Here is a 17,078-nt window from a genome sequence, read left to right as displayed (position 1 = left end):
TGGAAGTGTGTACACTAACAAAGGCTCAAAAGTCACATAGTTTGAATTGATAGTTTTTTATATAACCATCAATACCTTATCAATTTGAGATTTTACTCAACAAATTCTCCAATACAAGTGCATATGTAATAATACTTTGTTTAAAGTTTGAGAATATGCTTTGAGATTTTACTTGAAGATAATAATTTTATTACAATAACAAAGAAATGTCTATTTCAAGTTCAATAAACCAAAAAAAAATATTTGCCTGTTTCAATCCAAAGAAAGTAAGTAACAAGAATATAAAATTTAAATATATATTCTCCAACACAAGTACATATATAATAATACTTTGTTTAAAGTTTGAGAATATGCTTTGATATTTACTTTGAGATTATATTTTTATTACAATAACAAAGAAATGCTTATTTCTAGTTCAAATAAACAAAAAAAAAAAATTGTCTATTTTATTCCAAAAAAAGTAAGCAACAAGAACAAAAAATTTTAACACAAATTTTCCAACACAAGTACATATACAATAATATATTATTTACAGTTAGAGATTGAGATTTTACTTTCCAACACAAACATAGAAATGCTTATTTTTTGTTTAATAAACCAAAAAAAAAAAAACCTCATTTCAAGCCAAAAAAATGAAATTTCAACACAAATTTAATTCAAAAATACAAAAATTCAACACAAATTCTTCAACACAAGTATATATGCAATAATATATTATTTAAAGTTAGAAATTGAGATTTTACTTTCCAATACAAGTATACAAAATCCCCAATGCAAGCATAAAAATGCCTATTTCTAGTATAAACAAACAAAAAAAAAATACATATTTCTAGCCAAATAACAAAATTTTAACATATATTCACATTTCCCAAAGTTGTACCTATGTAAGGAAACAAATATGGCAGGAACCACCAAGAGAGAAAATTAAAAGAAAAGGCATAAAAGAGAAAGAGATATTTTCACAAGCGGAATGGCAAAGGAGAAAGAACCAATGGCAAAGGAGAATGGTCTGACGACACGGCTTCATGATGATGAGAAGAGGGGAGATCGCGAGGAGATAGGAGATGATTAGATAAGGGTTTTGAAAAATTTAAGGTTTTTGTAGAGGAAGGAAAAAAAGGAAAAAGGGGCTTTTGATTTTATTAGCTTTCACAAACAGATTATAGATGAAAATTTTGTTGGCAATCCAAATTTTTTAATGACTTTCACCGACAAATTTTCATCGGTAATCTAATTTTTCTATTTCATTCAATTTATTTTATACTAAGTAAATTTTTTTAATTTTTTTCAAGAAATTTTTTATCGACGAAAAAAATCCATTGGTAATCCGTTTATAAACACTTTATCTATTGATTATCGATGAATTTCTTTCATTGGTATTTCCCGTGCCATCATCATCTATAAAATACTAATAGATTTTTTTTATCAATATTTTGTTGGAATTTCGTTGATAGTTTCTTGGTACTTTTATATTTACAATCAGTTAGTAAACCGTTGACAATCTGTTAGTAAATACCAAAGGAAAATTTTCATCAATAAAAATCCATCGATATTGAACGATTTTTCTTGTAGTGAAATGGATAACTAATGTGCAAAATTTTAAAATAAAGAAAAGGTAGAAATGGATTTAAAAAACAAATTTTCACTCTACTTTTAAAGAAAAGTAAATTATAATTATAAATTCATTAATATATATTCTTTTATGATTTATATTTTGGATTAAATCTTCATTTGATTCGCGACACCAACTTAATAAAGCTTTTAATATTAGTATAGATAAAGAATAATTTGAAAGTTTAGAATTATACCTAATAATTTGAATGTTTGTTTGTTTTTTATTTGTGAAAAATTCTTATAAAATACAAAAATTATCATTTTATAATTCATGTTGATACGCTGAACACATAAAACTTTTTTTTTTTTGTTAAGCTTATTTATAGTTTTTGTCAAAATTTTAAACCTTGTTGCTTTTATGTTTTTTTTCAGTATTATTTTCATGTTATGTCATTGCGTCAAGCATAAACTTATCATGTCCATTTAGAATGTAAATTATACATTTTTTTAAAAATATCAATTTGTATATTTTGTCAAAGTTAAGTATAAAAAATATAGGGTAAAATACATCTTTGTCACTTAATTATAATTATATTTTTAAAATGGTCACCTAACTATTAATTTTTTTTATTTAATTTGAATTTTTTTTTTGTTACTCAATCATTAGTCTATAATGATATGCTAATGTGAAAATATCATGTCAATTGTCAAATGCCATAGTATTGGCACATTAGTAATTTTTTTTCTTCAAAATTTATATTACCACATTAGCAATACCACATAGCGTGTCAGATAATGTGGCAATGCCATGTGGGCTCTATTAGTTTACATGGCACTACATGTTAGACGCTATTAATTAGACACTAATGATTGAGTAACAAAAAATATTTATTTAAAATTTAGTGATTAAATTAAAAAGTAAATAATTAAGTGTCCATTTTAAAAAAATTATTATAATTAAATTATTAATGATTTATTTTATCAAAAAATATAATTAATTAAAAAAGAATAAAATATATTTCTCTCTGATAAATCGAATCCCTTTTATAACAAGACAATATCATCCCTTGGAGATTCGATAAGCTAGAATATTGGTTGTCGAAAAGACTAGTTTTTTCTTTGTTTAACAATATTGGTAGTTCAAAGAATCAAAAAATTTTTGGTTCAACGCGAAGCATTGTTGAAACAAATCAAATTTCCTTCTTGCCAATAATTGAATTAAATACTATATTTGATGACAACTTACACAAATTACAAGATTTTCATACGTTAAATTAGTTGAAAATACCCATCATTATAAAACTTATTCAAAATCATAGTCTTCGTTTTGACAATTAAGTTTGTTTTAGTAAGGAAAAAAAAAAACATACTTGTCGCAATAATAAAGAAAAATCTTGAAACTTTCAAGTCTCATGTTTGTAGGTCTTCACGTGTAAATTTAATTTGTTAATTAATTTTATATTAAATACAATAATTTTATTTATATCTTATTGTTAAGAATTTTTTAATTATAATTGAAATTTTATTTACGAACATATTCTTATAAATTCAAAAAGAAATGACATGACTAATAGTGTAGTTGATAAAATATTAAATTTTTAATTATAATTAAAATTTAAATTATAAATCTTTAAATATAAAAAAATTAACATATCCATCAAATATATAAAAAATAAATAAATATTAACAAATGATTAATTCAATCAGTTATATTCATCTTTCTCGACGAAAAAATTTTGGATTCGAATCCTATCGGTGATCATTTATTGAAATTATTTTAAATGCACGACTTATAATTATTTATCTTAAGCTATCAGATACAACACATCTTATTTTAATTTAAAAAATTAAACAATCTATCTATCCCGAAATTTTTTCTTATAAAAAAAAATTATATATTACATTAAATGACTCAATATATACACACCATTAATTAATCCATTAGATAGTATATTCTTTTATTCCCACAGAAAAGCCCAAAAAGAATACAAAATCTAATATTTTTCTTACCTTAATCCCACACGCTTCATCTTCTTCTTCATTCACTCTCACAATCATAATTAAATTAAAAAAAAAAAAAAAAAAAAAACCCTACAAAGTGCACATAATTACTTCTGGACCCAACAAAAGAAACGCCGTTATACAAAAATAATACAAAAGCAACGAACAAGCCACGCATGATAACGTCAGCAAGTCCAGCTAATGGTCGCACGTTTCGGTTTAAACCTTTATCGCGGCGCTACCCTTTACAGTTTCACGCGAAAACCGCCACATCCTTCTGAACCTCCAATGACTACGTTGTCGACGTGGAAGACAAGGCCGTTTTTTCCGAACCGGAAACCGAAGCGTACCGGGTCGAGAAAGATCGAAAACCGCCGTCAGAATTATCATCTTCGAAATTACCACTCTGCCCCGGGCCTTCATCGAAATTTAAAGCATAACTCAAAGGATCGTAATGGAATTGCCTATGCCTACCACCAGCGCCAGCGGCACCACCACTTCCGCTTCTATTTCGGTTTAATCTTCTGATAAAAGTCTTCCAACGAGGACCAGCGACGATCTCGGACCATTCTCGGACCTTCACGAAGGCTCTAACACTTCGGGCCCAGAAGCTGCTATCGGACTGTACCTGGACCGTACGTATCCGTTCCCAGAAGGCTATTCCGAAGGTAGGCGTACGACAGGAGCTTAAACAAGGGAAACAGAAGCAGCAACGAGTGTTCCGTATAAGAGAATTCGACATCGTTTCTTCGAATATTGCTGGCTCCACATCTCTATGAGCATCCATCACAGATATCGAAACCCTAATTCTCTCTTTTTAAGCAAGAAAGAGGAAGAGTCCTATAAATAGTGGAAACAATCAAAGAGAGGCTTGACTGAATTGCCTGAAAGGGTGTTACTGTAAATTCGTCCTCCAATTTGAGCCGTTGTGGTTCTGATTCAGTGCTTCGCGAGTAATAAGCAGAAGGTGGTGGGACAGAATTCGGTGGGAAATTTGTTGGGTTTCTCAGTCTGATGTTTACGATTAAACAAATGATGATTGATTAAGAGGAATCCAAGGATGATTAAGGAGGGGGAGTTGGGTAGGGTCCCATCTAAGGAGATACGCCAGCAATGCTTCCAGATCAAGCCAACATGACAGTGGGGACTATTTTCTCTTTTTGGTTTTCTGATGCAGCCAGCTATCTAATTCCCAATTACGTCATATTTTTTTTTGGTATAATTTTTTTATATTTTAAAATTATCACTGAAATTAAAAGTATAAATAAATATCACATTTGCTAACAAAAAAATCTTCCGATTGAAATAGTTATTGCAATTAGGTGTACGTTCTTATGTTTTCATTGGTTAATATATAAAAGAAAAAAAAAATAGAGGATCTCTATTTTCATTTGATGAATTTAGGCATTTTAGTTCAAGAAAGATATAACACATAGATTTTTGGTTAAAAAGAGTTAATATATTTTCTTATTTTAGTTAGAAAAAAATAAAACAATAAAAATAATTTTAAATTTTTTATCATTTTATTTAGATAAACCATTACACTTTTATTACGTCCAAATAATTTTTTATTTTTTATTTTGCATCCATAAGACTTTAAACATTGATTTATATACAAATAAATATATATCATTTAACTTATACTTAAATAAGTACATAACATAAATCATTTTTTCTTTAAAATAAGAACATACGTGGATACAAATTAAAAAATGAGTCATTTTGATACAATAAAAATATAAAAATTTACCTAAATAAAGTGATAAAATTTAAGGATTTTTTAAGTATTTTAGTCAAAAAGATATTACCATATTGTATCTATTTTTTATTAAAAAATTAATAAATATCTATAATATATTTATTTTTTAATAACATATTAAATTAAGGATATCAATAGTTAGGATATGAGAATGATAGAGCATTCTTCATCTTCATCCTCATCCTCATCCATAAATTTTTATATTATACATATCTTAGTGCCTATACTAAATAAGTATTTTAAATTTATCAACATCTCTATCCCCATGAATACTTAATGGGTATGAATAATCCTCGTACCCATAGCTTTAAAAAATAAAAATCAAATTTTATTTTTTTAACTTTTTTTATTTTTATTTTGTATACTTAAGTAATTTTTTATAAATATAAATTAATATATTTTTTCAATATTTTTTATTAATTTTAACTAATATAAAATAATAATTTATATTATTTAATAAAAAAATATTTTTACTAAATATATATAGGTTATGGAGGTATTATATTACTAGTCCTTATCCTTATCCTCATATTTAATAAAAATTTAAAAGTATATTCATCCACATACTTATAATATAATGTTCATCACCATCCTTATTTGAGTAAAAGTCATATTTCCCATAGGTATGGATAAAATTGATATATTTATATTAAATAATTATATCATAAAATTTATAAAATTAAATTTTAATAATTTTTTAATATCTAATTTGTTCAATATATCAAATAAGATTTATTTTAATAATGCATTTATTGATAAGATAAAAATTAAAATTAAAATTTTGAGACAAAAATGATTTGTTATTTATGATAAGTTTGGACGACTGGTCAAACCATCCAACACATCCAATATAGCATAAATGTAGCTAAAATTCTACTAGCATTAACTTAAAATTACATGCAAATACTTGTGAAAAATATCGTAAGATGTTACAGTGTGTTTGATATATAAAATTATAATAAGATAAGATAATATTATGAATGAAATTTAATTAAATAATATCATTTTATTTTGTGTTTAATATATATAAAGATTACGATATAATAATTTATTTATTTATCAAAATTATTCTTCTTCACAGTTTATATAATTTAAATTATTAATATAATTTTTAAGAGTATAATTGAATATATAAATTTAATTTTATGATTAAAAATAATTTTTTTCATTTAGAGAAAACTGAATCGTCCTAGTATAATTAATTTTCTTTATAATCTTATCTCTTTCTTTAATTACAAATCAAATATAATATAAAATAATTGTTATTCTATTCTATCAATTATTTTATATATCAAACATGATCTTAGTACATATAATGAGTATACAATTAGATTGGGCAAAACTAATTTGAATTAAAAAAATTTACTCCAATCCAAAACAAAATTCAACTCAACTTTATTCGATTAAGAAAATCAACTATATAAAATGTATCCAATGTGAATTAACTCAAATATAAAATATTTTAAATTTAAATTATCCAAAAGATTAACTCAAATATAATCGAAAATTAAATTTATTTAACTTTAATACTCATAATTTAAATTTGAAATGACTTAAATTCAATGATTCAAAATTGAATAATCTGAATTTCAAGTCTAAACTAATTTCAATTCAAAATGACCTAAATAAAAATGACAAACCCAAAATAAACCAAATTTCTTTAAATCTAAAATAACATGAGCCATTGTATTGGCATCTATATTCAATCAATGAATCCATCGTACCACAAAAATCAAATATATTTAGATAACTGATAAAATTAAAAATAGTATTAATGGAGAAATTACTTAGAACAATAAGATTTAACACAAAAATTAATAAAATTAAAATTAATGATCGATTTGTGCTTAGATACAGATAAAATATAGTAAAAAAATTACATTAAATTAAATTTTATATAATAAATTTTATAATAATATTATATTATAAAATTAATAAATTACTAAAATTATGTATATATATCAAATAATATTTTTATAAATAAATATTTAAAAAATATTTATTTAAAACTTTGACAAATACGCTGATGTTTAGTGATTGCGAGCAGTCAAATCCAAATCCAAATGTTTTTTTTTTTTTTTTTCAGTACTAAACGGTTACCATTCATTTATCTAAAAAACAGTTGTTATTCATAACATAAGCTAAATAATTATCATTCACTGAATCACTGATATAAAAGGAGTTGATGATCTAAAGTAAAGGGAGACTCCAAAGAAAAGATGAAAGACTTGCCCAATTTGTTTATGTAGCGTCGATGGTGAAGAAGGTTTAAAGCTCCGATCTTCAGACTTTCCTGCTGAATACGCCTGCAGTCAGAAAATGGGTTTTCTTTATTTTATCCACTAATTAATCTTCAATTTTTCAAATTGCTTTCTTTTCTTTACTTCTGTGTCTATTTTTTTTTTCTTGGGAAACAAACGAGATTGATAGAGGGGTTCAAAGATGTACATGAGGAACAAAGCAGAAGAGACTGAAGAGGGTTCATTTGGACAGTGAAATTATGTTTGATGAGATTGAAAAGAATGACAATGATGTCATTGAGTGAGATTGGATATTATAAGATTGTAATTATAATTAAAATTATAAAATTAAACACAACAATTACGTAAAATTTTTCATTTTTACACTAAGGAATCAACTGTTTCAGTCACAGACTGAAAAATAATCGAAGATAACCACATCTTGAATTGCTACACAAACACACTCCGATGTAGTTCGTCCAAAAAAGGCCAGATTCCACCTCACCGAAAAGGTGGGGGGATCCGTATGCATCCTAAATTACTGACTTCTGTCACTTTGTATAAACTATAAGCCAACTGCCGATGCAAATGGTTAATTAGGATGTCCTGAAAAACAAGAAAATTGGAAAAGAAATTTTGATTAAAATTTTTTTTGGATATTTTTATAATTTTTCTTTAAACATATCTTTTTTAACTCTTTAATCACTTTACTCAACGCCCGTACCCACCACGCAGCTTGCCTATATAGTCAACCAAGATCCATCAAACATCCACTGCAATATGTGAACATCTCTGAAAAAAATATCATCATCCACAACTGATATAGCTTATAAACTATAATTAGAACAAAATACTTAAGATTTAGACAGTAAAATTGATTTCAATTAAATTAAAAGTATCGTTGGTGGTGAAATTAAGATTCTGTTTGTTTTGTGAAAAATAAATTTCAAAAAATAATTTTGTATTTTTAAGTGTTTGTCAAGTAAAAAACTAGTTGATCAACGAAAAATAACTTCCTAATCAATAAACTGGGTATTACTTAAAAACATCCATCTTTTAGTAAAATTAAGAACTAAAAAACAACAAAAATAGATCTAGTAAAATTAAGAAAAAAAATTGAAAATTGTACAGTGAAAATTGTAAGGAACATAAAGGATGTGGACAAAATGATGTGATAATTTGCAAGTACAATGTGCATGATATCTCAACTTTGGTTACAACATATTCTTATATTGTAAAAAGGGGGAGAAACAGCAATTGCAGAATGGACCAATCCAATATATTTCATTTTCAGAATGCATTTCATGTATTGACTAAAACCTGTATTTGTACACAAAATAAATGATGCCTCATGTCAGTGAGACTACCTATGACAATATCTAACCTGAGAAGTATCAACCATCAGCCAGCAGCCACCTATCCGAAGTGATTGTAATCCCCAGAGCCATCTACAAGTTCATCATGACCATATTATTATCTGTATTTCCATTTCTGTATTAAGTCTGTGTCAGGCCATGTGCCACAATGAATGAATCTTATACCAACGACCAACTTTAAGCAAATCCGTCCATGTCATAGCAAAAAATATTTCAACCATCTTAATCCAAAACGAAGTCAATTCCATGCAAATCTGCCACCCAGTCTAATTCAAAGCATAGTGAAATAAACTTCAAGTTTCAAACAGAACTTTCGAAAGAAACTTGAGTCTCTGTGTTGCTCCTTGACTTTGAGCTTGAAGCAGCAGCCAAGCCTTGAAGCAATGTTAATATTTCAACAGTATCATCGAGATAATACTTAGCTTTGCTTGGTTTTTGACCGACAGTGCAAGCAAAAATTTCAGGAGAAACAGGGAGAGATGATCTGTAAGCTGTATTCGATATGCTTTCAAACATGTCTTCGTCAGACCTATCATCACCAATGCACAAGACAAAATCAGGTGGTTTCTCATTACTTATCATGTTGGAAAGAATTTTCTCTGCAACAAAGCCTTTAGTAACTCCCTGTCACATCAAAAGACAATTTTAGGCTGCTGGAAAACAAGTAAAGCAGAGGCATAAAAGAAAATTAGAGTGAATAAAAGGGAATCAAAATGCATTTATACCTGTGGCTTCACTTCAACAATTTGATGGCCCCTTTTAACAACAACAGGCTCATTGGCAAGGACATTTTCCAGATGATCCAACAGTTCCTTTGCTTGACAAGATCCAAAATCAGGGTCAGCATCTTGATGGTGCCATACCAAGGCACACTCCTTGGGCTCTATATAGGAACCATCAGTCGCCTCCATATATAATTTCATCACTGGTTCAGCAATTTTTTTCCAATCAAAATCTGCAGCATGTGGAATGGTTTCCCAATCAGACAACCGACTCCACCTACAAGGGAAAAAAAAACAAACATTAAGAAAAAATAAACCTGCATCATAAAGACTTAATGCAAACAGTTGCATTATGGTTATACAACAGAATCTCTCATAGAGGAGACACTGTCACTTTTTATAGAGCTTTACTTTGATCGTGTATAAAAAAAAAAAAAAACCATAAAAATTATAGTCCATCCTTTTCAAGCAGGCAATAGTCCATTTGCAACAGAGCCAGAAGTGCCAAACTAGATTTCAAACGTACAACTGAAATGTACCTTATGAAGTAGCCATGCTCAGCTGCTATGCCTAGATTCTCACATTGAGCAAACCAGTCACTTAGGGAGTTTTGCCCCCTACCACTAACTATAAAGACAGTGTTCTTGGGGTCACTGCATAGATTGTTCAGGACTGAGATAACTTCAGGACTGGGGCTTTTAATAATGGAAGCATGGGGTACAATTGTCCCATCATAATCCAAAAATATTGCCCTTCTGCATGTCCTTTCATAAGCAGAGACAATATGGTCTATGGAAAGCTTTCTAAAACTAGGAGAAAGAGACAATATCCTGAAACTCAGCCCAAAACCAATACCCCAGCAAAGTTTGCTGTAATGCTCTTTGCAAGCCCTCTCTAAATCTTGCATAAAGCTACAGGCCCAATACGCCACATCATGAGAACTAACATAGCGGTAGTGCTTCTCATGCCGCAATTGCTTCTCCAAGTCGGGCATTGTAATGGCCATGTTTACTGCATCAGCTACAGCATCAACGTCCCAAGGATTAACCCTGATTGCCCCACTTAGGGATGGTGAACAACCTATAAACTCTGAGACAACAAGCATGCTCATGCGAGGAGATGCAGAGGCAATCTCCAGAGCTTCATCCATTTTGGAAGTCCCCTGCCTACAGACAATGTACTTGTATGGAACTAGGTTCATTCCATCCCTCACTGCATTTACAATGCAACATTCTGCCAAAGCATAATAGGCCGTCTTCTCATAGAAAGGGACACGACGATCAATCAGGACCACTGGCTCATATCCTGGAAAACCAAAAGTATCATTTATCCTTTTAGTAATCTCATATGTTTCCCTTTTTGCTTCCTGAACACCTCTCCCAGTGCTTCTAGCAGGATTTACAATTTGAACCAGGACTACTTTGCCTCGCAACTCTGGATTCTGATGTAAAAGCTGTTCCATAGCTAATAATTTTAGACTAATGCCTTTAAATATATCCATGTCATCAACACCAACAATTAGCTTCCTCCCATTGAACCGCTCAACAATTTCTTTGACCTTGGTAGAAGACGATGGGTGATCTAGTGCAGATTGGAGTCGGCCCATATGAATCCCCACAGGCAATATTTTTATGTAGACCGTGCGACCAAAATAATCAAGTCCGATGTGTCCTCTCTTGGATTCATAGTCAAGGCCAAGCATTCTGCTGCAGCATGAGAGAAAGTGTCGAGCATAGTCAAATGTATGGAAGCCAATCAAGTCTGCATTAAGCAGCGCTTTTAAAATTTCATCCCTGACTGGCAGAGTCCGGTATATTTCTGAGGAAGGGAATGGGCTGTGAAGGAAAAAGCCAAGCTTAACTCGATGAAAACGTTTTCTCAAAAATGTTGGGAGAACCATAAGGTGATAGTCATGAACCCATACATAATCATCTTCAGGATTTATCACCTCCATGATCTTATCTGCAAATATCTTATTAGCGGAAAGATAAGCTTGCCAAAGCAACCTGTCAAAGCGATTACCATAGTCTGGGCACATGGGTAGCATGTAATGAAAAAGAGGCCATAAATATTGCTTACAAAACCCTTCGTAGAACTTTTTCTGAAGTTCAGGAGGAAGAAATGTGGGCACACAATTAAATTCCTCCAACAGTCTCCGAGAAACTTCATCTTGTTCACTTGAATCTATATCAACCTTCAAGGAACCCACATAAACAACATCAGTATCAGCGGAAAAGCCATCCTTCATTTGTAACAGAAGAGAATCTTCATCAAAACTGAAGGACCATCGATCAGATTTCAAATCCTTTTGAGCATGTAAAGGAAGAAAATTTGCCACGATAATTTTTTTTTCACAGCATTCAGAGGAAAGAGCATCAAAATCTCCATCATTGAGTGTGTTACTGTCCACCTTAGAAATATTTCCGGGAACAGTCATAACCTGAGGAATTTTTCTTATTGTTTGAGGGAAATTAAACATGTCCCCAGAAGCCAAGTCCAACAAGCTTATGTAGGATCTTGATACCATGATTCCCTGAACACTCTTATCTCTCACTGTTGATGACTGATGCTGGACTAACACCCTTTCTGCAGAAGAGATTTTGAAAAGGAAGTTGAACTATAGGGAACCAAATACCTGTAAGAAAGTGGATAAGAATACTGTATCACTTTGTCCAGTATAGGACTAGACTTTGAGATATAAAAACAAGAAAGTCCAAAAATATCAATGACGTTAATAATCAGAAATGATCCATTTTTGTCGCAGCAACTCATTCAAATCTTCATCTTCAGGATAATGTGGTTGACAAGATATATTTGTAAGACTTATTAAGCATTTGCACTCCATCATGTTTCAGTCAAAATCACGGATAAGAGTTTGTTAAATACAAGATTAACAGATGTTATATACAATTCGTTGTGTACTACAAACTTATGTGGTTCTTGCTGCTGCAAATCCGCAAGGCAATGAGTAGAAGCAATAAGTGTTCTCAAAGCCAGACTGATCAGTTCAACTGATTGGTCCAGGAACAAGAAGGGCTTCCAGCAAGGGCTTCTGGGCCAGATGACCCCTTACCTCAACCCAGGCATGGTAAATTTTGACCCACCAGATAAAATTTAAAAAACAGATTCTGGTGGGCAGGCTTACAGGCAGGTTTAAAACACTGGCATGCATGAAAGAGAGGCGCAATAATTTCAACTGCAGGATCCCTAAAACAACATGATTTTGAAGGAGCTATAGCAAGAGCCAACACAAACTCATATCACCAGAGCATTTTGCAAGCCTAACAGCTAAAAGTACCAAAGGACCAAAGCTCAAACAAGGTTGAAAGAGAAGGCAATATGGGAGAAATACTGTAGATTCTCAACAAATGGGCAATGCAGTTTTTTTTTTGGATAATTAAACTTAAACGTTTCTAACCCATTATATCCTTTAAATTTTATCTCAGCATCTAAGTACAGTAAGCAGTTTCCATATGTAGAACACATAGCATTATCTCTAATTTCAAGTAAATTATAAAGATCAAAATCCATTCTTTAATCTCAAAAGTATATATGTAACAGGCAGTTTTCCTGCAGACCTTGAAACAGGACATTCTCTCTAATTTCAAGTTAAATGTAAAGATCAAAATTCTACTAAAAAGTAAAATCAAATAAACACATTTAACATATGTCAAACAACAGCCAAAGAAAGAAAGAGTATGTACAAGTAAAATGGGTAGTCAGAGAATGAAAGCCTGACAGATTAAAGTCATCCAAATGAAATCACTCCATTATTCCACCAAATAATCAGAATATCCATTTTCTAATGTCAATGAAGTAGCCACAAAATAAAACAGACCTGAGAAAACAGTGGTTTACATCTTATCAAAGAAGAAAACTAAACACAGGTGAATAATATGAACCGATTTCAAAATATCTCATGGCTAAGCATCACTCAAAAAGAATGAAAGACCCCTTCAATTCAGCTATCAGTTCCAACTTAGACATCCAAATTTATTTTGAACCATTAGCATGGGACATCCAACTTCATATAAGAGGAAAAAATATGTGTTCGCATTAAGATCTACTGGCAAAAGAAGAAAAAGAAAGGAAAGATAAAAAGCAAAATATAAAAAGGAAAAGGAAAAGATCAAATATAAGAGGGAAATGCACATTCATAAAAACATCGGCATACCTAATTTTGTTCGCCGACGAGCTCTCAACAAAATCTGCCAATTTATGTATGCCCTACATAGCCTTTTATATGCAAGTTGCATTCTACTTGATTTCTTCAAATTAATTATCCAGATATACAATATGCAGGCAATTTAATGAAAAAAAATTCTTTTAACCCAAAAGGGAATCGAATTAATTTCCTTTCAGTAGTGTACTAAAAACGTGTCCGTTTATCTTGTTTGGTTCCAGCAGGATTAATAAGTCACTTAGCTGTTTTGCGAGTATGGACAGGACGAATATATCGATAAATGAACTAGATTTGCCAAAATTTACCATACTATTTACTTCATCCTTATCTATATTATTAATGATATCGTCTGTACTGAAAAATAAATCTTTTCAAATAACACCATAAAAATGAAAAATGAAAGAATACAGAAAATGTCTATATGAAAAAAAAAAATTCTTCTCATACAATTTTCACAGCAGTGCCATATTTTGAGCAAGCATTGACTCATAGTTTATCAGCTTATCTGTCATCCGATTATTGACAAAAGAAGATAATTAAAAAGAAAAGGCAATATGATATTCAAGGGGCTCACCTTATCGTCAATAATTACCAAAATTCTTACTCTACAAATCAGAAAGGCAAACACAGTAGAAAATTAGGGCATATAACTACTCATGGGGTCACCTTATCTTTAATAACTAATGACTCACTAACTTGAAAATCAAAAGATGGGAAAATGATAGTAGAAACATTGTTCTCCTGATTTATTGTTAGATTTTTATTCATTTTCTGAAATTCTCCAGCAGTACTTTGTATCATTCTAACCTGGTTCTTCAATAAATTAACTGCAACAAAAACTATTCTTGGTTTCCATAATATTTCACTTCATGGTAAACTTTTGTTTATTGATTTTCTGAATTGAGGTAAAAATGAGTCTGAATTAAAAAGGCAAAATGAATCTCCAATAAGGAGATTTTTTTTTAATCCTTATCAACTGCTTCATTAACTTCACAACCAAAGATGATAGCCAGAGGCAGATGCAAAAGTAAAGATAGGGATTGAAAAACAAGAAAATTATCAACTGCTTCATTAGCTTCACAACCAAAGATGATAGCCAGAGGCAGATGCAAAAGTAAAGATAGGGATTGAAAAACAAGAAAATTTAAAGGAAAATTCCCCTGGACACCCCAAAATATTCCTCTGAACATATGTTTCTTAATTCCCTAACCAATCCACTCATTGCCGCTACTCAATACCCAGCCACAGCCCACAACCAGCCACGTCCACTAGCAGACACCCACTGTAATAAGTGGATACCCCTAAAAAAATCCTGGATCCACCACTGATGATAGCCATGGAATTGTTTATAAATAACTTGAACTTATTCTGTAGTTAATAACTTTTTGAAAAAAATCCAAAACAAGGAGAAGCAAAAGGAGTGAAAATTGCCTATCATCCAGCCAAGCTCCCTAAACCAGTTGGAAACATTTTGCAACAGTGCAGATAATGGCTTGAGTAGAATAGAAACAAAAGGGCACACAAATAAACAGTGAAGCTCAAAATTTACTTCTAAGCCTCTAGATCGCAAAATTCCAATGTGATGTTTATACATGCAGATAAAAAATACATATAAACACATTATATTCAAATACATATGGATGTATAGAAAAAGGGAGACTACATAGACAGAGTGATCCCAAATGTTACCTTTACAGAAGGATCCAGCTTGCGCAACAGTAGTTTTATCTAACTCTTCAATGACATTGTACAGTAATTTCCCTGCAAGAAAGATCATCCTTTTTATCAGGAAAAACACGAAAAAACATGGTTACTAGAAAGCCCAAGAAAACTAAAAATCTCACAACCCCATTTTCCCATTGCTTCCCTTAAAACTTTCCGAGCAACCAAACATGGACATGAAGGCATAAAAAAAACAGAAAAAGAAAAGAACCCTTCAACAGAGAATCAATGCGGATAAAGATAAAACTTACACGAGGAAAAAAAAGTCGATAAAACATGAAAGAAAAAGAATGTAGGAAGCAGAAGTTGGAGTTATTATGAGATAGAAAAAAAAAAAAAAAGACAAATAAGAAACTCGAAAGAAATGGTGTGTTAGGTTCAAAACTGGTGAGATTTGTGAGAGAGTTTTGTAAGGGTTCGAAACCGACTAAAAACCCAAGAAGAAAAAAGGATTGAAAATTTATTTTAAGGGTTCCGTTTGGATTGGTGTTTGGTGTTAGTTCATTCAACAATGGAAGCTGCAAATAAGATTGAAACGTAGAATACAATAGTCAAAAAAGAAACAAGATTTTGAGAGAGAGAGAGAGAAAGACCGCCCCATTCCCCCACCCCAAAGCATAAACAGTTAGATTACAAGTCTCGTTGGTCTTTACGTTATTGTCCTGCGAGTTTGTCTTCCTTCAAATGCCCCTTTTCTTCTAGGCTTTTTGCATTGGTGCCAATTTCCTTTTATCTTGTCTTCTCACTTTTTAAAAAAAAAAAAAAATCCATAAATTTTTTGGGTTTAGTTTGTTTTAGGCTTTTGGTCATTATAACAAGGTTTTTTTTTTTTTTTTTGTCTTAGGTTAAAACTGAGGTTTAAATGGAAAGATTAACTTTCAAGTCGATTCTAATATCATCTAATTAATCTTTCATTGATAATTTCTTTAATTGAATAAATTATTTTTCATTCAATTTTTTGAATTATATAAAAATTTGATTCTACTTGTTAATTGTGTAGCCCCATCGATATCATAAATATATTGATATACATGGTCAACCCATTGTTACCAAAATAAAAGTAATCCAAATCTACGTGTTAAATGCAAAATTTGATTCCATTTAAAATAAAATTGAAAATGGATTTGAATATTCAATTCAATGTTAAGATAAATGCCTGTATTTCTTTGTTTTTCAACTCAAATGCCCCAAATCATATCAACTTTTCATAGATATTATAGCATTTTTTTTCATAAAAAAAAAAAGAAAGTACAAATGAAAATGACATAAGCCAAGCAAGGGTAGAATGGGTACTTCATAACATTCTTTGTGTTGGTGTCAAAAGGCCATGTAGAAATAGTGTTTAATCTCAATCTTAGATATGGATATGTTTTGGGTTACCCAAGACCTACTCATTCTTTACCCAGAAAAGAAACCTCTCACTGTCTCATTTTATAAGTAATAAAAAAATTTATACGCACAAATTTTTTTTTAATCTACAATTTTTAATTATTAATTTTAATATCGTACCAATTACTCCAA

The 17,078-nt window shown here is 30.3% G+C and overlaps 2 protein-coding genes across 7 annotated transcripts; both read right to left on the bottom strand.

Annotated features, from left to right (window-relative positions):
• Positions 1–3,487: 3,487 nt before the first annotated feature.
• Positions 3,488–4,657, bottom strand: LOC111282953 (uncharacterized). The gene has a single exon (XM_022871276.2). It carries the CDS (start codon positions 4,340–4,342, stop codon positions 3,848–3,850), a length of 495 nt encoding a protein of 164 aa, XP_022727011.2. The 5' UTR covers positions 4,343–4,657; the 3' UTR covers positions 3,488–3,847.
• A 4,034-nt stretch (positions 4,658–8,691) lies between these two features.
• LOC111282926 (putative alpha,alpha-trehalose-phosphate synthase [UDP-forming] 9) lies at positions 8,692–16,343 on the bottom strand. 6 transcript variants are annotated; one of them, XM_022871236.2, is made up of 5 exons: positions 16,211–16,343; positions 15,525–15,596; positions 10,192–12,287; positions 9,656–9,929; positions 8,692–9,554 (listed from the first exon to the last, which is right to left on the bottom strand). In XM_022871236.2, the coding sequence occupies exons 3-5, from the start codon at positions 12,177–12,179 to the stop codon at positions 9,231–9,233; spliced, it is 2,586 nt and encodes an 861-aa protein (XP_022726971.2). In that variant the 5' UTR covers positions 12,180–12,287; positions 15,525–15,596; positions 16,211–16,343; the 3' UTR covers positions 8,692–9,230. The 6 variants fall into 6 exon arrangements, with proteins under 6 accessions (XP_022726971.2, XP_022726963.2, XP_022726989.2 ...); XM_022871228.2 differs by having other exon boundaries at positions 15,809–16,249; XM_022871254.2 differs by lacking the exon at positions 16,211–16,343 and adding an exon at positions 15,809–16,183 and having other exon boundaries at positions 8,692–9,459.
• Positions 16,344–17,078: the final 735 nt, after the last annotated feature.

Source organism: Durio zibethinus, chromosome 17 (genome assembly GCF_047325235.1).
Source record: "Durio zibethinus cultivar Kanyao isolate XHJ-2024 chromosome 17, ASM4732523v1, whole genome shotgun sequence".
NCBI classification, from domain to species: Eukaryota; Viridiplantae; Streptophyta; class Magnoliopsida; order Malvales; family Malvaceae; genus Durio; species Durio zibethinus.
The sequence above is the reverse complement of the archived record's forward strand: the minus strand, read 5'-3'. Positions and strand labels throughout refer to the sequence as shown.

Excerpts from the sequence above, each read along its gene's own strand:
- LOC111282953 (XM_022871276.2), bottom strand. The coding sequence starts at position 4,342 with ATGGATGCTCATAGAGATGTGGAGCCAGCAATATTCGAAGAAACGATG.
- LOC111282926 (XM_022871236.2), bottom strand. The coding sequence starts at position 12,179 with ATGGTATCAAGATCCTACATAAGCTTGTTGGACTTGGCTTCTGGGGAC. Across the intron at positions 9,930-10,191 it reads GAGCATGGCTACTTCATAAG|GTGGAGTCGGTTGTCTGATT; the intron begins GTACATTTCAGT and ends TTTCCCTTGTAG. Across the intron at positions 9,555-9,655 it reads TTGTTGAAGTGAAGCCACAG|GGAGTTACTAAAGGCTTTGT; the intron begins GTATAAATGCAT and ends TTGATGTGACAG.